Genomic DNA, 14,059 nt, shown 5'->3' with positions numbered 1-14,059 from the left:
TCATGCACTTTCATCCCACATTGCGTCCGGGTGACACCTACACATAAAAATACCACAAATTTACATAAATCATTACATTACACATATAATTTTACGAAATTCGAGTAAAATGCGAGGCGATATTCATATAAATATATAAAGTTTAAGCCAAATATCAGACAACCTATATTAGTTCAAATAAAGAAAGATTTAGTAAGCAAAATTTTAGTTGATTTCAAATTTCTAAATATTAGGTAAATAATTTTATTACGATTGTGTCCAATACAAAATCTATTTTAAAGGATAAAAAGAATGAACGACATTTCGCCAGGGGGCTTCGTGCTTTTAAAATAGTAGCTTCATTGCACGTGTCATCTTGCTTAAATAGTTAAAATTTTCATTTGACAAGAGAGTGAATATTACATTAACGGAGGAGATAATATAGACGTTTAAAGGTATAAAAATAATAATTCAATTGCGTACTAAATACACATTGTCAACCAAAGCACATAAAGTCCCACTGATGTATCCGAGAGTGATAGTCATATGGAATACAATATATAGTTTAACAAATACTATAAAAGAAAAATGCACAATAATGAAGGTTGCAAAAGCTTGGGTAGTTACGCACCATTTGCAAATATTGTATTATTAATTCAAACTAAAATGAATTTGACTTGCCCTAGGTATTTATAAAGTTAGACAGTGTCCCAACAAAATAGTTAAAATAAAAATACAAAGAGAGGAAAAAAGACCTTCATTATAATGGTTTAATTAAAAAAGAAAAGAGACAAGAAATGGCGAACATAGAAAGGGGAACTAAGAAGCTTACAAAGAATTTTATTGATCAAAATTCCAGAAAAAGTTCATGGCTTTTGCAAAGGCTCTAGATGTCTCTTTAGCCGTGTAATCAGTCTTTCCCCTCACACAATTTACTGCTGAAACTCAAGAATGCAGTTTCCATAACTTTGCCATCAAAAGCAAGTGTTTGTGTGTGTTCAATGTTTAAACAGCTCGAATACGAAATTAAATATTACTCCCATTGTATTTACTTTTGTGATATTATAATTAGCACCTGCTTATCAGTCGCGGAATGAGCATAAAATATTCCAAATACCATGCAATCCGGATCAAATCACACAAGATATGAAGCACGACCATACTCAAAAACATGTATTTTTGCGGATTATCAAAATACCTGTACTATCCCAAGATCTCTCTTGATTGTTAATGAAACTCACAAAAAGGAAAAAAGAGAAACCAAAAGAAAAAGAAAAAGAAAAAGAAAAAAGACGAGCAATGGCAATTATCCAAAACAGAATGTAAGGCCAAGATTGTTGAACTCAGGCTACGTCGTATTAGCTCAAGTAGTTAACAGTCAAAAGGCGCAAAATAGCCAACAATCCTAGTTTAGAGGAGAATCCGCTCCATGCAAATACTTGTCAACTAGAAGTATATTTCTTATGTCTCTGCAAATCTTTCACAGTATTACTCCTCTATCTTCGCCGTCGACGTTGAATTTCCCGTCTACGCAGGTTCTTTCTCGGTTCGTCCCGGCGACAAGTCATGTTAGTAACTGCTCTAATAAATCACCATCAGTTGGCTTATCGGAATTACAGTCCCAATTCAAGCCCCCGACTGACGATCTCCGTCCTATTGAAACAAAACCTAGTAGCAGTAGCAGTAGCAGTTCAGATGATACACCTGAGAGTGAAGGAATTTCTGGTATTAAAGTGCCCAGGCAAAGATATATTGCCGCCTCCAAATCGCAGCTGTTAGGTGCCATCACTTCTACCATGTTTAATTCACCGGAGGAAGCCGATCAATTTCGTCATGTATCATTGTAAATTTCTCAACTTTTTGCTTCCTTCAACTCCCTTTTTCCATGTGCATGTATAATAACAAATTGATTTGACTTAATTACTATTAAAAGTAGTTGCTGATATTTTGATTTGTTGAACGTCTGGAACTTTGAGGAAAGTGTTCTATTAGCAAATGTGGAGTACATAATGATGCTAAGTTTTCATGTTTGTTGGTGATATACTGCAGATGGAGCATTTTCTTAAGGATAATGCTCCTACAATTTAAGGTTTCTTTGTTGGCTATTCACATTTGTGGGAAGGGAGGGGAGGAAGAGGGGGGGGGGGGAGGAGGGATGCTATTGGGAATATCCTAGTTCATTACTTTGTCGACTTGCTAGTTTAGCTTATGCTTTTTGAATAAGCATTTCACTATAGTGTAAACCATTCAACAGCTCAACTGTTGGCCAGTCACACAGATGTTGTAGAGCCAAGTTCTATTATCGATTGGGGAAGGGGAAGTGACAGCACGAAAGCAAAGAAAACCGTAAAATGAATGCGAGAAATATAGTTTAAAGGAGGAGAGAGGGGTAAAGATCTTATTGATACCATATTTTTTTAGATATCGTCTGTATAATATGGAAAGAATAACGTAGTGGAAGACTTGAGAGATTTTGTGTCGGTCCTTTTTTATGGAGAGTTTGGGGGGGGGGGGGGAGAGGGGAGGCTCCCTTCCCTTTTTATTCTCTAGTCTACGACCATGTAGAGGAAGTGTAGTATTTTGTAGGTATGTGAGAGGAGACGTCCTCTGCTTGATGCCTATTCAGAGAGCTAAGCAATCTTATTTATAGTGAAGAATCCAACTACCTACTACTTTTGTAGGTGGTAGGGGAGGTAAAAGTGGAGTCTTATCGCAGAGAAGTGGGGGAGTGGCTTCTTTTTTCCAAGTAGTGCTTATGGAGCCCTATCCCAAAGAATGGGGGAATGGCTCCTCAAGTAGTTATTTTTCCTTGACTTAGTCTTAAGAAAAATAAGTTGGCACGGATGATTTGTGGAGTATGGTCTATATGGCTAGTGGAGAAAGCAATTCATGAAGAATATGGTTCCATAGATAGGCCGGACGTCCGTGAGGGCCTGTATTTTCTTTACAAAGGATGTTTGGAACCTCATGCATGCGAAATTCATGATGACTAGGCGGAGGTACGCAGGATAATCGTGGATCATTCTAAGACACGTGTTATTGGGTAGAGTCCAAGTTCCATACATGTGATTTGGTTGAGCGAGATCATGGACCAACTATCTTAGGGGTGGTTGATGAGTAAGTTGGAATGACAACCTTCTCCTTTTGGACTCGGTCAAAGGCTATATCGTGGGCGAGCCATGGGCCTGACATGTGGAGGTCACAACTTGTATTCTTAGACCCATGCATAGAGCTAGTCAGGAAATTGTCAGCGAAGCCCATGGCAGGCATGTGCTATTTTGCCTACTAAAGGTAGCTGTTGGAATAGCTATGTGAATATATACATAATTAGTCCTAGTCCCGTATGTAATAAGAGTAGGTTATATATTATGTGTACTTATAAATAGGGTTCTTTGTATTACAATTAACATAAATATTTGATTTTTTTCTCGTGCATTCTCACACGGTGTCAGAGCATCACTGAGAAAAGATCGTTGTGCGTCATTCCAGCGACATCCGAGAAGAAAGAACTCAGTCACCGTGCAATTTTCCGGTGACCTAAGTGACTGTTTGCGTCAAAGTCACTATTTATCAGTGTTGTGCACAAACCAACACCACCACAAAGTCCGTCGTAGTCCCGCGACCAAACCCCAGAAAACCGCACCGGAAAAATCCTACCCACGCGCCCTCACGCGCCGAAATTTTTCGGCGAGATCTGTGCACGCGCCGGGCGCGTGAAACCCCTTCCAGCTAGATTCCGACAAACTTCCTTCGGGACAGCTTACTCGCGCAGCAATTCCAAATCCACCAGTACTATTTCTTACAGATTCCGACAACTTTGGAATTTTCCGGCTAGCTAAAGCATTTTCTGGCATGAACAGTGCTTTCTGGCGTAAAATAATGTTCTTTTTCTCTGCTGTGAACAATGTTTTCCCAGATATTTCTTCGAGTTACTGATTTTCACTATTTCAAGTTAACCCAACAATTTTTAGTCAAGAATTTGAGAAATTAATTGTAGAGAAATGGAATCGAATATTATGAATAGTTGGATGGTTTCTCTACCAGATTATATTGAGTTCCTTCAGTACAAAGCATCTAAACAGACATTTTCAGAGACAACTTTCGTTGTTCAAACATGTAATAGCGTGACTTGTGTCTCCCAATCTTCATCCTCCGTTTCTTGGGTCATTGTTTCGGGTTCATATGATCACATTTTTGGTAATAAATCTCTTTTCACTATTATTTCGTATTCTCAATCTCTTCCAACAGACACAATGGCCAACAGGTCTCAAACCATGGCAACTAGAATAGGTCAAACAAGTCCACTTCCTTCCTTACTTTTAGATTCAGTTTTTTATGTTCCCGGTAGTCCTTTTAATTTCATAGCCGTTAGTCGTTTAGTCAAATCACTTAAATGATCTGATACCATGTGAGAATGCACGGGAGAAAAATCTATTATTTATGTTAATTGTAATACAATAAACCTTACTTATAAGTACACATAATATATAACCTACTCCCATTACCTATGGAACTAGGACTAACTACATATATATTCGCAATTAGCTTGCAAAATACCTCATTTGATAACGGTTATCGAGCTAGCAAACAAATCCCCCCACCTCCCCACCCACCATAAAAGAAAGAAAGATAGAAAAAAAATTCCTTTGTGGATTTTGTGTGTCGTGTCCATTTATAGATCTGCAGTGCAGTCCAGAGTTGAAATGGAAGGACTCCAGTTAATTTAGCCTTAATAGGATGTATATGACTATATAGGTTCAGAATTTAAGTACACTATTGGAGTATCTAATTTCTTGTCAATTTTAGCATGCGAGGAAACATAGGGACTCCTTTACCCATCAGTTATTACTACTGTGAGAAAGCACGGGAGAAAATATATTATTGATATTAGATGATAAATAAAATACAAGAGGTCCCTATCTATAGCTATACACTACAAGGAGATATTACTCATCTTCCAATATGGGACAAGACTACGCTATACATATCTGTAAACTAACACTCCCCCTCAAGCCGGTGCATATACATCATATGTACCGAGCTTGTTACACATGTAGCTAATATGAGAACCAGTTAGAGACTTAGTGAAAATATCTGTTAGTTGATCATTCGACTTTACAAACTTTGTAACAATATATCCTGAAAGTATTTTTTCTCTGACAAAGTGACAATCGATCTCAATGTGTTTAGTCCTCTCATGGAACACCAGATTTGACGCACTATGAAGAGCAGCTTGGTTATCACACACTAGTAACATCTTGCTGATTTCTCTGAACTTTAACTCCTTGAGCAACTGCTTGACCCAAACTAACTCACACGCCACCATAGCCATGGCCTGATATTCAGCTTAGGCGCTAGATCGAGCAACTACATTATGTGTCTTGCTCTTCTATGAGACCAAGTTATCTTCTACTAGAACACAATATCCAGACGTAGAACGTCTATCAAAAGGTGATCCTGCCCAATCAGCATTTGTATACCCAACAATCTGCTCGTGGCCTCGATCCTCGAATAGTAATCCTTTGCCTGGAGCTGACTTTATATACCGAAGAATGCGAACAACTGCATCCTAGTGACTATTACAGGGAGAATCCATAAACTGACGTACAACATTCACCGGAAAAGAAATATCAGGTCTAGTCACTGTGAGGTAATTCAATTTGCCAACCAATCTCCTATATCTCGTAGGGTCTCTAAGAGGATCCCCCTGTCCAAGTAGAAGCTTAGCATTCGGATCCATAGGAGAGTCAATAGGTCTGTAACTCATCATTCCAGTCTCCTCGAGAATGTTTAAGGCATACTTCCGCTGTGAAATAACAATACCTGAGCTAGACTGAGCGACCTCAATACCTAGAAAATACTTCAATCTGCCCAGATCCTTAGTCTGAAAGTGCTGAAAGAGATGTTGCTTCAGATTAGTAATACCATCCTGATCATTGCCAGTAATAACAATATCATCAACATAAACCACTAGATAAATACACAGATTAGGAGCAGAATGCCGATAAAACACAGAGTGATCAGCCTCACTACGAGTCATGCCGAACTCCTGAATAATTATGCTGAACTTACCAAACCAAGCTCGAGGGGACTGTTTCAAACCATATAGTGACGTGCGCAATCTGCACACACAACCATTAAACTCCCCTTGAGCAACAAAACCAGGTGGTTGCTCCATATAAACTTCTTCCTCAAGATCACCGTGGAGAAAAACATTCTTAATGTCTAACTGATAAAGAGGCCAATGGCGTACTGCAGCCATGGACAAAAAGAGACGAACAGATGCTACTTTAGCCACGGGAGAGAAAGTATCACTATAATCAAGCCCAAAAATCTGAGTATATCCTTTTGCAACAAGACGAGCCTTAAGCCGATCAACCTGGCCATCCAGGCCGACTTTGACTGCATAAACCCAACGACAACCAACATTAGACTTACCTGCAGGAAAAGGAACAAGCTCCCAAGTGCCACTCGCATGTAAAGCAGACATCTCGTCAATCTTAGCATGTCGCCATCCTGGATGAGATAGTGCCTCACCTGTAGACTTAGGGATAAAAACAGTGGACAAAGAAGATATAAAAGTATAATGAGGTGACGACAGGCGATGATAACTTAAACCGACATAGTGGAGATTAGGATTAAGTGTGGATCGTACACCTTTGCGGAGTGCAATTGGTTGACTAAAAGGAGACAAGTCCGCAGTAGGTGCAAAATCTGATGTGGGGCGTGAATCACCCGTGCCTGATGCTGGATATGGACGATGATGATAAGTCAAGAGTGGTGGAGGTGCAGAAGGTTGAATTGGATTATGTGGAGGAACTGGAGCTATAGGTGGTGGAGCTACAACTGGAGCTGTAGGTGGTGGAACTAGAGTTGTAGGTGGTGGAACTGGAGCTATTGGTGGTGGAGCTACAACTGGAGTTGTAGGTGGTGGAGTTGGAGTGACTGAATCTCCAAAAGATGAAACTGGTAGTACTTCAGAAATATCTAAGTGATGACCTGAACCTGTGAAGTATGATTGGGTTTCAAAGAAGGTAACATCAGCGGACATAAGGTACCGCTGGAGGTCAGGAGAGTAGCATCGATACCCCTTTTGTGTTCTCGAAAAACCCAGAAATACACACTTAAGAGCACGAGGAGCTAACTTATTTGTTCCTGGAGTAAGGTTATGGACAAAACAAGTGCTTCCAAAGATACGGCGTAGAAGAGAGAACAGAGGTAAGTGGGGAAACATGGCAGAGAATGAAACTTGGTTCTGGATAGCTGAAGATGGCATACGATTAATAAGATAGCAAGATGTAAGAACTGCATTCCCTCAAAAACGCAACGGAGCATGAGATTGTATGAGTAGGGTACGAGCAATTTCAATAAGATGTCTATTCTTTCTTTCAGCTACCCCATTTTTTTGAGATGTGTACGGACAAGATGTTTGATGAATAATCCCATGAGATTTCATAAACTGCTGAAATGGGAAAGACAAATACTCTCGGGCATTATCACTACGAAATGTGCGAATAGAAACCCTAAATTGATTTTGAATTTCAGCGTGGAAGGTCTGGAAAATAGAAAACAACTCAGATCGATTTTTTATCAAAAAGGTCCAAGTGCATCTGGAATAATCATCAATTTAACTGACAAAGTAACGGAATCCCAAGGTGGAACTGACCCGACTAGGACCCCAAACATCTGAATGGACTAAAGTAAAATGTGACTCTGCTCGATTATCAAGACGTCAAGGGAAATGGGAGAGAGTATGCTTACCGAGCTGACATGACTCACACTCTAGAGCTGACAAGTGAGATAAACCAGATACCATTTTCTGGTGAATCAGTAACAGGACAAGTTGTAGAAGGAAGACAAGATGTGAGTCCATGTGATTTAGCAAGGATAAGGTAATAAAGTCTGTTTGATTCACGCCCGGTACCAATGATCCACCCCGTACTGCGTTCCTGTATAAAAACATGGTCATCAAGAAATAAAACAGCGCATTTAAGTGATTTGGCTAAACGACTAACAGCTATGAGATTAAAAGTACTATTGGGAACATAAAGGACTGAATCTAAATGTAAGGAAGGAAGTGGGCTTGCTTGACCTATTGCAGTTGCCATGGTTTGAGACCCATTGGCCGTTGTGACTTTTGGAAGAGATTTAGAATACGAAATAGTAGTGAAAAAAGATTTGTTACCAGAAATATGATCTGATGCACCTGAATCAATGACCCAAGACTCAGAGGATAAGATCGAGAGAAACAAGTCACGCTATTACCTGTTTGAACAACATTAGCTATCTCAGAAGATGTCTGCTTACATGATTTGTACTGAAGGAACTCAATATAATCTGCTAAAGAAACCATCCGACTATTCAAAGCATCGGTTCCCATGTCGCTACGAGATGTCTGCTTACATGCTTTGTACTGAAGGAACTCAATATAATCTGCTAAAGAAATCATCCGACTATTCAAAGCATCGGTTCCCATGTCGCTACAATTTGTAGTAGTAGGGTTAACTTGAAATAGTGGAAATAAGTAACTCCTGTGAGAAAACTGAAGAAATAGCTTGAAAAACACTATTTACAGCACGAAAACAGAACACTGTTCTGCGCTGAAAACGCTCTTCACGCTGGAATCTACTATAGCTCTCCGGAATCTACTGTAGCTGACGAAAAAACTCAAAGTGGTCGGAATGAAACAAAACCAGTGAGGGTAGGATCGGAATTACCAGGCGATCCTACTGTTCAACTGGAACTTTTTCAAATTCTGGCCGGAACAGTGCCCACGTGCCGGATCTCGCCAGAAAATTTTTCTTTTCCAGGCGCGTGGACGTGTGTTTTCCGGTAGGGTTGACTGGGGTTTGGTCGCCGGAGCCTGAGGAGTCTTGTGGTGGTGTTGGTTTTTGCACAACCCCAACAAAAAGTGATTTGCTTACGGACAACCTTCTAAGTCGCCGGAAAATTGCACGGCGAAGAGGTCTTTCTTCCCGGAAGTCGCTGGAATGATGCACAGCGACGGGTTTCTCACTAATGCTCTGATATCATGTGAGAAAGTACGGGAGAAAATATATTATTGATATTAGATGATAAATACAATACAAGAGGTCCCTATTTATAGCTATACACTACAAGGAGATATTACTCTTCTTCCAATGTGGGACAAGACTACACTATACATATTTGTAAACTAACAACTACCTCTTACTAGGTACCACATGTGGGATTAAGTTTGTTGTTGTTGTTGCACTAGGTGCATGTGTTAGGATGGTCTTGCATAAATCCTTAATTAGAATCATTTTCTTCAAACTAGCAATTGTTTTTGGGCCCCCTAAAGGTTTGGTCCACATATTTATACTGTCAATTTTCTAAAGGGGCTATTTAGTTAATAATATAGTTTGCTAACAACCTTATTTTCCCACCTTTCCACTTTCCAGTAAGGTCTGGCATAAGTGTAATGAATATGTGAATGATTTGAAGAAGTCTTCTGTCAAGGAAATGAAAGAGCTAATTCCTCTTCGAGTTCTGCTCTAGAAATAGGTAGACTGCCGGATAGGACTAATATCTTACTGCGGAAGAGAATTATTAGCTAAGGCTAGGTGATGAGAGGAGGACAACCTGTCTGCTATATCATGGCTTTGGCCCTGGTTTTTCCAATTGATATAGACTGCTTTTTATAAACGTAAATGCTATGTCTCATTGTTCTTATTAATGATGAATTATGAAATCATGTTACACCTAAAAAGGTGACATTTAATTGATGGTAAAACTATGCAAGTAGAACTGACGTATTTCAGCTCTCAAATGCTGCAACATAAAATGTAAGAACAGTGGTTTAGTAAATATTTACTTTAGAACTGTGAGATCTTTCACTTACTGGAAATAATATGATGAACGCCTTTCTCTTGGTCACACGTCAACTCATACGAGCTACTCCTCTGTCTCATTTTATCTGGCACATTTTCCTTTTTAGCCTATCTAAAAAAGAATGACACCTTTTTATATTATAATCAATTTAACTTTAAATTTCATTTTTAGCCTTAATGAGATGGTTATAGCTACACAAATGTGTATGGCTTGTTCTAAACCACAAGTAATGTCTATGGCTTGCTCTAGACCACAAGTTTCATAGTTTTTCTTTATTTCCGTGACAAGTCACCGTCACATAAAATAAGACGGAGGAGTATGATTTTTTGCTATGCTGACTTGAAACTTCTTCACAGTAAAAAACCCCAAAAATGTTGGGAGAAGCCAAATTAAACTCGGAAAGTCTTTCAATTGTCCACTTGCTTTCTCCAAACTTATGTTTTATCTTTCAAGTGGAGCTAAAGAGAAGATTCATTAGAGCTGTAATTAGAAAACATATAACTCAGGGGGCCTGCATTATTCCACTTAATTTATATGACCTTACAGCACGAGTAAGAATTTTGGAACGTAATATTTCGACATCTGAATGATCTACTTTGTCAAATCCTAAATTCTAGCATGTTACCCTAGAATTCTAGTCACTTAACCCCTTCTATGGTTGTGTAAATTGAAAGTTAGAGCTTTAATTGTTGAATACATTTTTTTTTCACTTTCAGGTTTGTGTTAAAAGAATTTCTGTAATTGCAGATGCCTGGACCTGATTCTCCATGCTGAACACAAAGTCATCTTAGAGGAAATACGAGTTGATTATGATCGATCGCATGCCAATGATAGTTGTAATAAAACTGCAGTTTCATCTGGGCAAGAAAGAAATTTCACGCCAAATGGAAGTGGTTCCGACATTATGATGAGTGATGTTGAGAAGGTCGAAGACATGGATAAATATGACTGGGATATGGAACTGAAGAATCTTTGGCGTTCTGGTTCTGATCAATTCTCAGGATCTCCCTATGTTTCTTTTCTCAAATTTGTCAACAAAGACACTCTTGAGGAGTCTAGGTATGTTGCTATCTTCTATAGTAGCGTGTAATATCATAAAGTTTAATAATTAATTTAAGCTGTGTCACTATATAAGATCGAGAAAAAGAAAATGAATGCAAAAAGCTTTAAAATCTGGTACTGGAACTGACAACCGAGGTAAAACATCTAACATTAAAGAAAATAATGTATAGAACTGTCTATTGGACAGAAATTGCTATTTTGAAGAATGCCCAATCGAAATTCTTCCTGAGGGTCACAAAGTGCTTTGCCAATCTTTAATCCGCATATAGTACTGTTTCAGCATGAAGATACACTGTTGAGAAAAGAAAAAGAACAAATTTATAGTATTGAAGGCTAGAGAGTCGGAGATGCCTTCTAAATCGGAGTTTCATTATAACCATAAGAGAGTCTTAATTTGATAAGGGTTGACAAGTCAGGAAAGGAGATTTCCCAGTTTCCGTTCACAAGGTTGGCTGTAGGAATTCTCCTAATGTTGTTTGTCTAAAAGCTGAGTCTTATTATGGAAATATAGAAAAATGAAAGAAGCTGAGGAAACTTGACATGGGTTTAGACTGCTTCTAATTGAGGGAACATGACAAAAGATAAGGACATATCACTTACTATTTTATTCGAATGCTTTAGGAAAATGAGAACTATGTGAACTTAAAATACATTTTGTTGAGCTCAAGCAAGAGATCTGTGAGAGCTGCAAAAATGACCACAACTATACAACAAATATCTATTAGAACTCCTGCAGTGTCTAATATCATATGCTTTTGGTTTTTACACTGGGGTTCTCATGATAACTTTTGGTGGACATTGATTTTGCATGTGACTTAACATCTGAAATTTCCTGTAGAACTGCTGTTTCCAGTCGTTTTCAACATGCTTTCCTGCAGCTGCTTTCCAATGCGGGGTTTGAAGAATTGTCTGCTAGAGATCTGAGGCTGACATCTGCTCTAAATACTGATTATCTTCTTACTTTGCCTATATCTGTTGACTGGAAGAGGGCATCTCAGTCCAGTGCCATATTATTCAGGTTAGTGTAAATAACTATTCTTAATTAGAAGAGAAAAGAGGAAACTCGTATTGAAATTGGTTGTTAACTACATACAAAAGGGCTCGTTATGTATGAGCTTTTTGCTATATAGCATATGAAAAATAATAATTCATTATCCAATTATTATCTTCTAAGTTGCTTGGACTCGGGTGCGGGTGTTCGATACAGGTGCGGATCTAGATGTCGGATCCTTCATAATCTAAATTTTAATATTCGACGGTACGGATCCATGTACGGATACAAGTGCAGGGATTCGACTAAAAATAATTCAAATATCTAAAAATAGAGTTATTAAAATATATCTAAATTATGAGACATTATGTGAAAAATTTATAAGGTATTTTGAGAAAGAAAAAATATTGATCAAGAGGAGAATCTGAGAAGGAGATAAAAGGGAAATGACTGACATAGAAACTTCTATATACAATTTTCTTCAATTTCACTGTAACCTTTGTTTTGATTTCAAAAATTATTGTATCTGTTCTGAATTTATCCGTTGATTTTCGTCAAAGTATCCAAAATCGGTTGACCATATCCGGTACGGATCCCACACCCACACCCATATCGTGTCGACACGGGTACGTCACCGAAAGTGAAAAGTCCGAGCAACTTAGATTATTTGACTTTCAAATAATCAATAAGAATATTTTACATGATAGCCTTAATGATTTTTTCTTCACTATCTCGTTATCCACTCAACCTCAAGGTGGTAGCAACTTTGGTTGGCAAGAAACTATGTTGCTCAGACTCTCCGAAAATGTTGTCGGGTGCATGTCGGATCCTCCAAAAATAGTGTATTTTTGGAGGATCCGACACGGGTGCGGCATCATTTTGGAGGGTCCGCGCAACATAGGCAAGAAATACTTAAAAAATCACTGCAATAATGAACAATCGATTGTAATGTGCCTGTAACAATGAACTTGAACTTGTAAAGTATCTGTGCATCCAACCAAAACCTAAAACAAGGAGGAGTAGCCCATCACCATTATAAACTCCTTTAGGATCCCCATGATCAATGAAGAAGTGCATTCTTTAATATCATTAACCCGATTCTAGGATATACACATGTATTGAAGATCTTTTTCTCTTTAAATTTTCTTGAAAAACATTTTTCTACATTCTTCTCTGCCTCTTTTGATGGCTTTTGCTGATTGTGTTAATTTAGTTAGCATGATTTAAGAGACGTAATTATAGGAATAGAATATTTCCTTCTAGTGTAATTGATTATAATTGATTGCCTCCTTTATTTCCTTCTTCACTACTGTTTTCTTTTTCAAACCTGCTGAGAGGTGCTTTCTTTAGCTATCGAAAACAACATTTCTGCCTCTTCGAGGTAGGAGTAAGGTTTGCATACACACTGCCTTCCCCAGACCGCACACTGTGGGAATACACTGTGTACATTATTGTTGTTGTTATATTGTAATTAATTATAATTGATTGTCTTTCCTTAATTAGTTATAGAATTCATTGTATATATTCCCTTTCTCATGGAATGTAAAGACATATAGAAGCTTTCTCAATTTTAACATGGTATCAGAGCTGTCACGCCCCGAACTTGGGAAGCATGACCGGCGCTCAACCGAGTAAATCCGGCAAAGCAAGCCTAACAACATCTCATCATAACTCATGCATGATTTACCATAACGTAATTAGATCATGACTTTTAAATTGAATACATTTGGCTCAATGGCCTACAATCTTTCTCATGATGGGTGCGTAGCCTCATAAATGCTGTGAACATAAATACATGACAAAACTCAAATCTTTAAGTACATGACCCACAATGTACATGGAGCTTTTATGACAATAGATACCTAAATACATAAAATGAACTAGACCCAAACACCCACTAGAACTGTAGCGGGCTCACCATAAGCTGAGTAGTGAAGAAGATCCCTATCAAAGATCCATATCATCCTGTAGAAGTATACCTGCATCCATTAAAAGATGCAGCGCCCCCGGCCAAAGGGACGTGAGTACATGTGGAATAGTACTCGTATGTAAGGCAGACAAAACAACATATGAAAATACGGTAACTCAAATAAGAGGCAATTAAAGTACATCAAGAAACTATGAAACATCCCATAGAATCAAATTTCAAGTCTTATTATACTTACATCATTCTGA

General features: G+C 38.3%; 1 protein-coding gene across 6 annotated transcripts in view; it reads left to right on the top strand.

Annotated features, from left to right (window-relative positions):
• The first annotated feature begins 1,234 nt into the window (after nt 1-1,234).
• LOC107828472 (uncharacterized) overlaps nt 1,235-14,059 on the top strand; it is a 33,401-nt gene continuing 20,576 nt past the window's right edge. The window contains exons 1-3 of one of the 6 annotated variants that reach the window (XM_075252284.1): nt 1,235-1,822; nt 10,579-10,890; nt 11,732-11,911. In XM_075252284.1, coding sequence (XP_075108385.1) covers nt 1,443-1,822; nt 10,579-10,890; nt 11,732-11,911 — 872 coding nt within the window. In that variant the 5' untranslated portion in view covers nt 1,235-1,442. Of the gene's footprint in view, nt 1,823-10,547; nt 10,891-11,731; nt 11,912-14,059 lie in introns of all 6 variants that reach the window. The other 5 variants (XR_012708871.1, XM_075252283.1, XR_001657743.2 and 2 more) reach the window with 5 other exon arrangements.

This window comes from Nicotiana tabacum, chromosome 4, assembly GCF_000715075.1.
Source record: "Nicotiana tabacum cultivar K326 chromosome 4, ASM71507v2, whole genome shotgun sequence".
Taxonomy (NCBI): domain Eukaryota; kingdom Viridiplantae; phylum Streptophyta; class Magnoliopsida; order Solanales; family Solanaceae; genus Nicotiana; species Nicotiana tabacum.
Note: the sequence above shows the minus strand (reverse complement) of the source record. Positions and strands in the feature narration are given on the sequence as shown.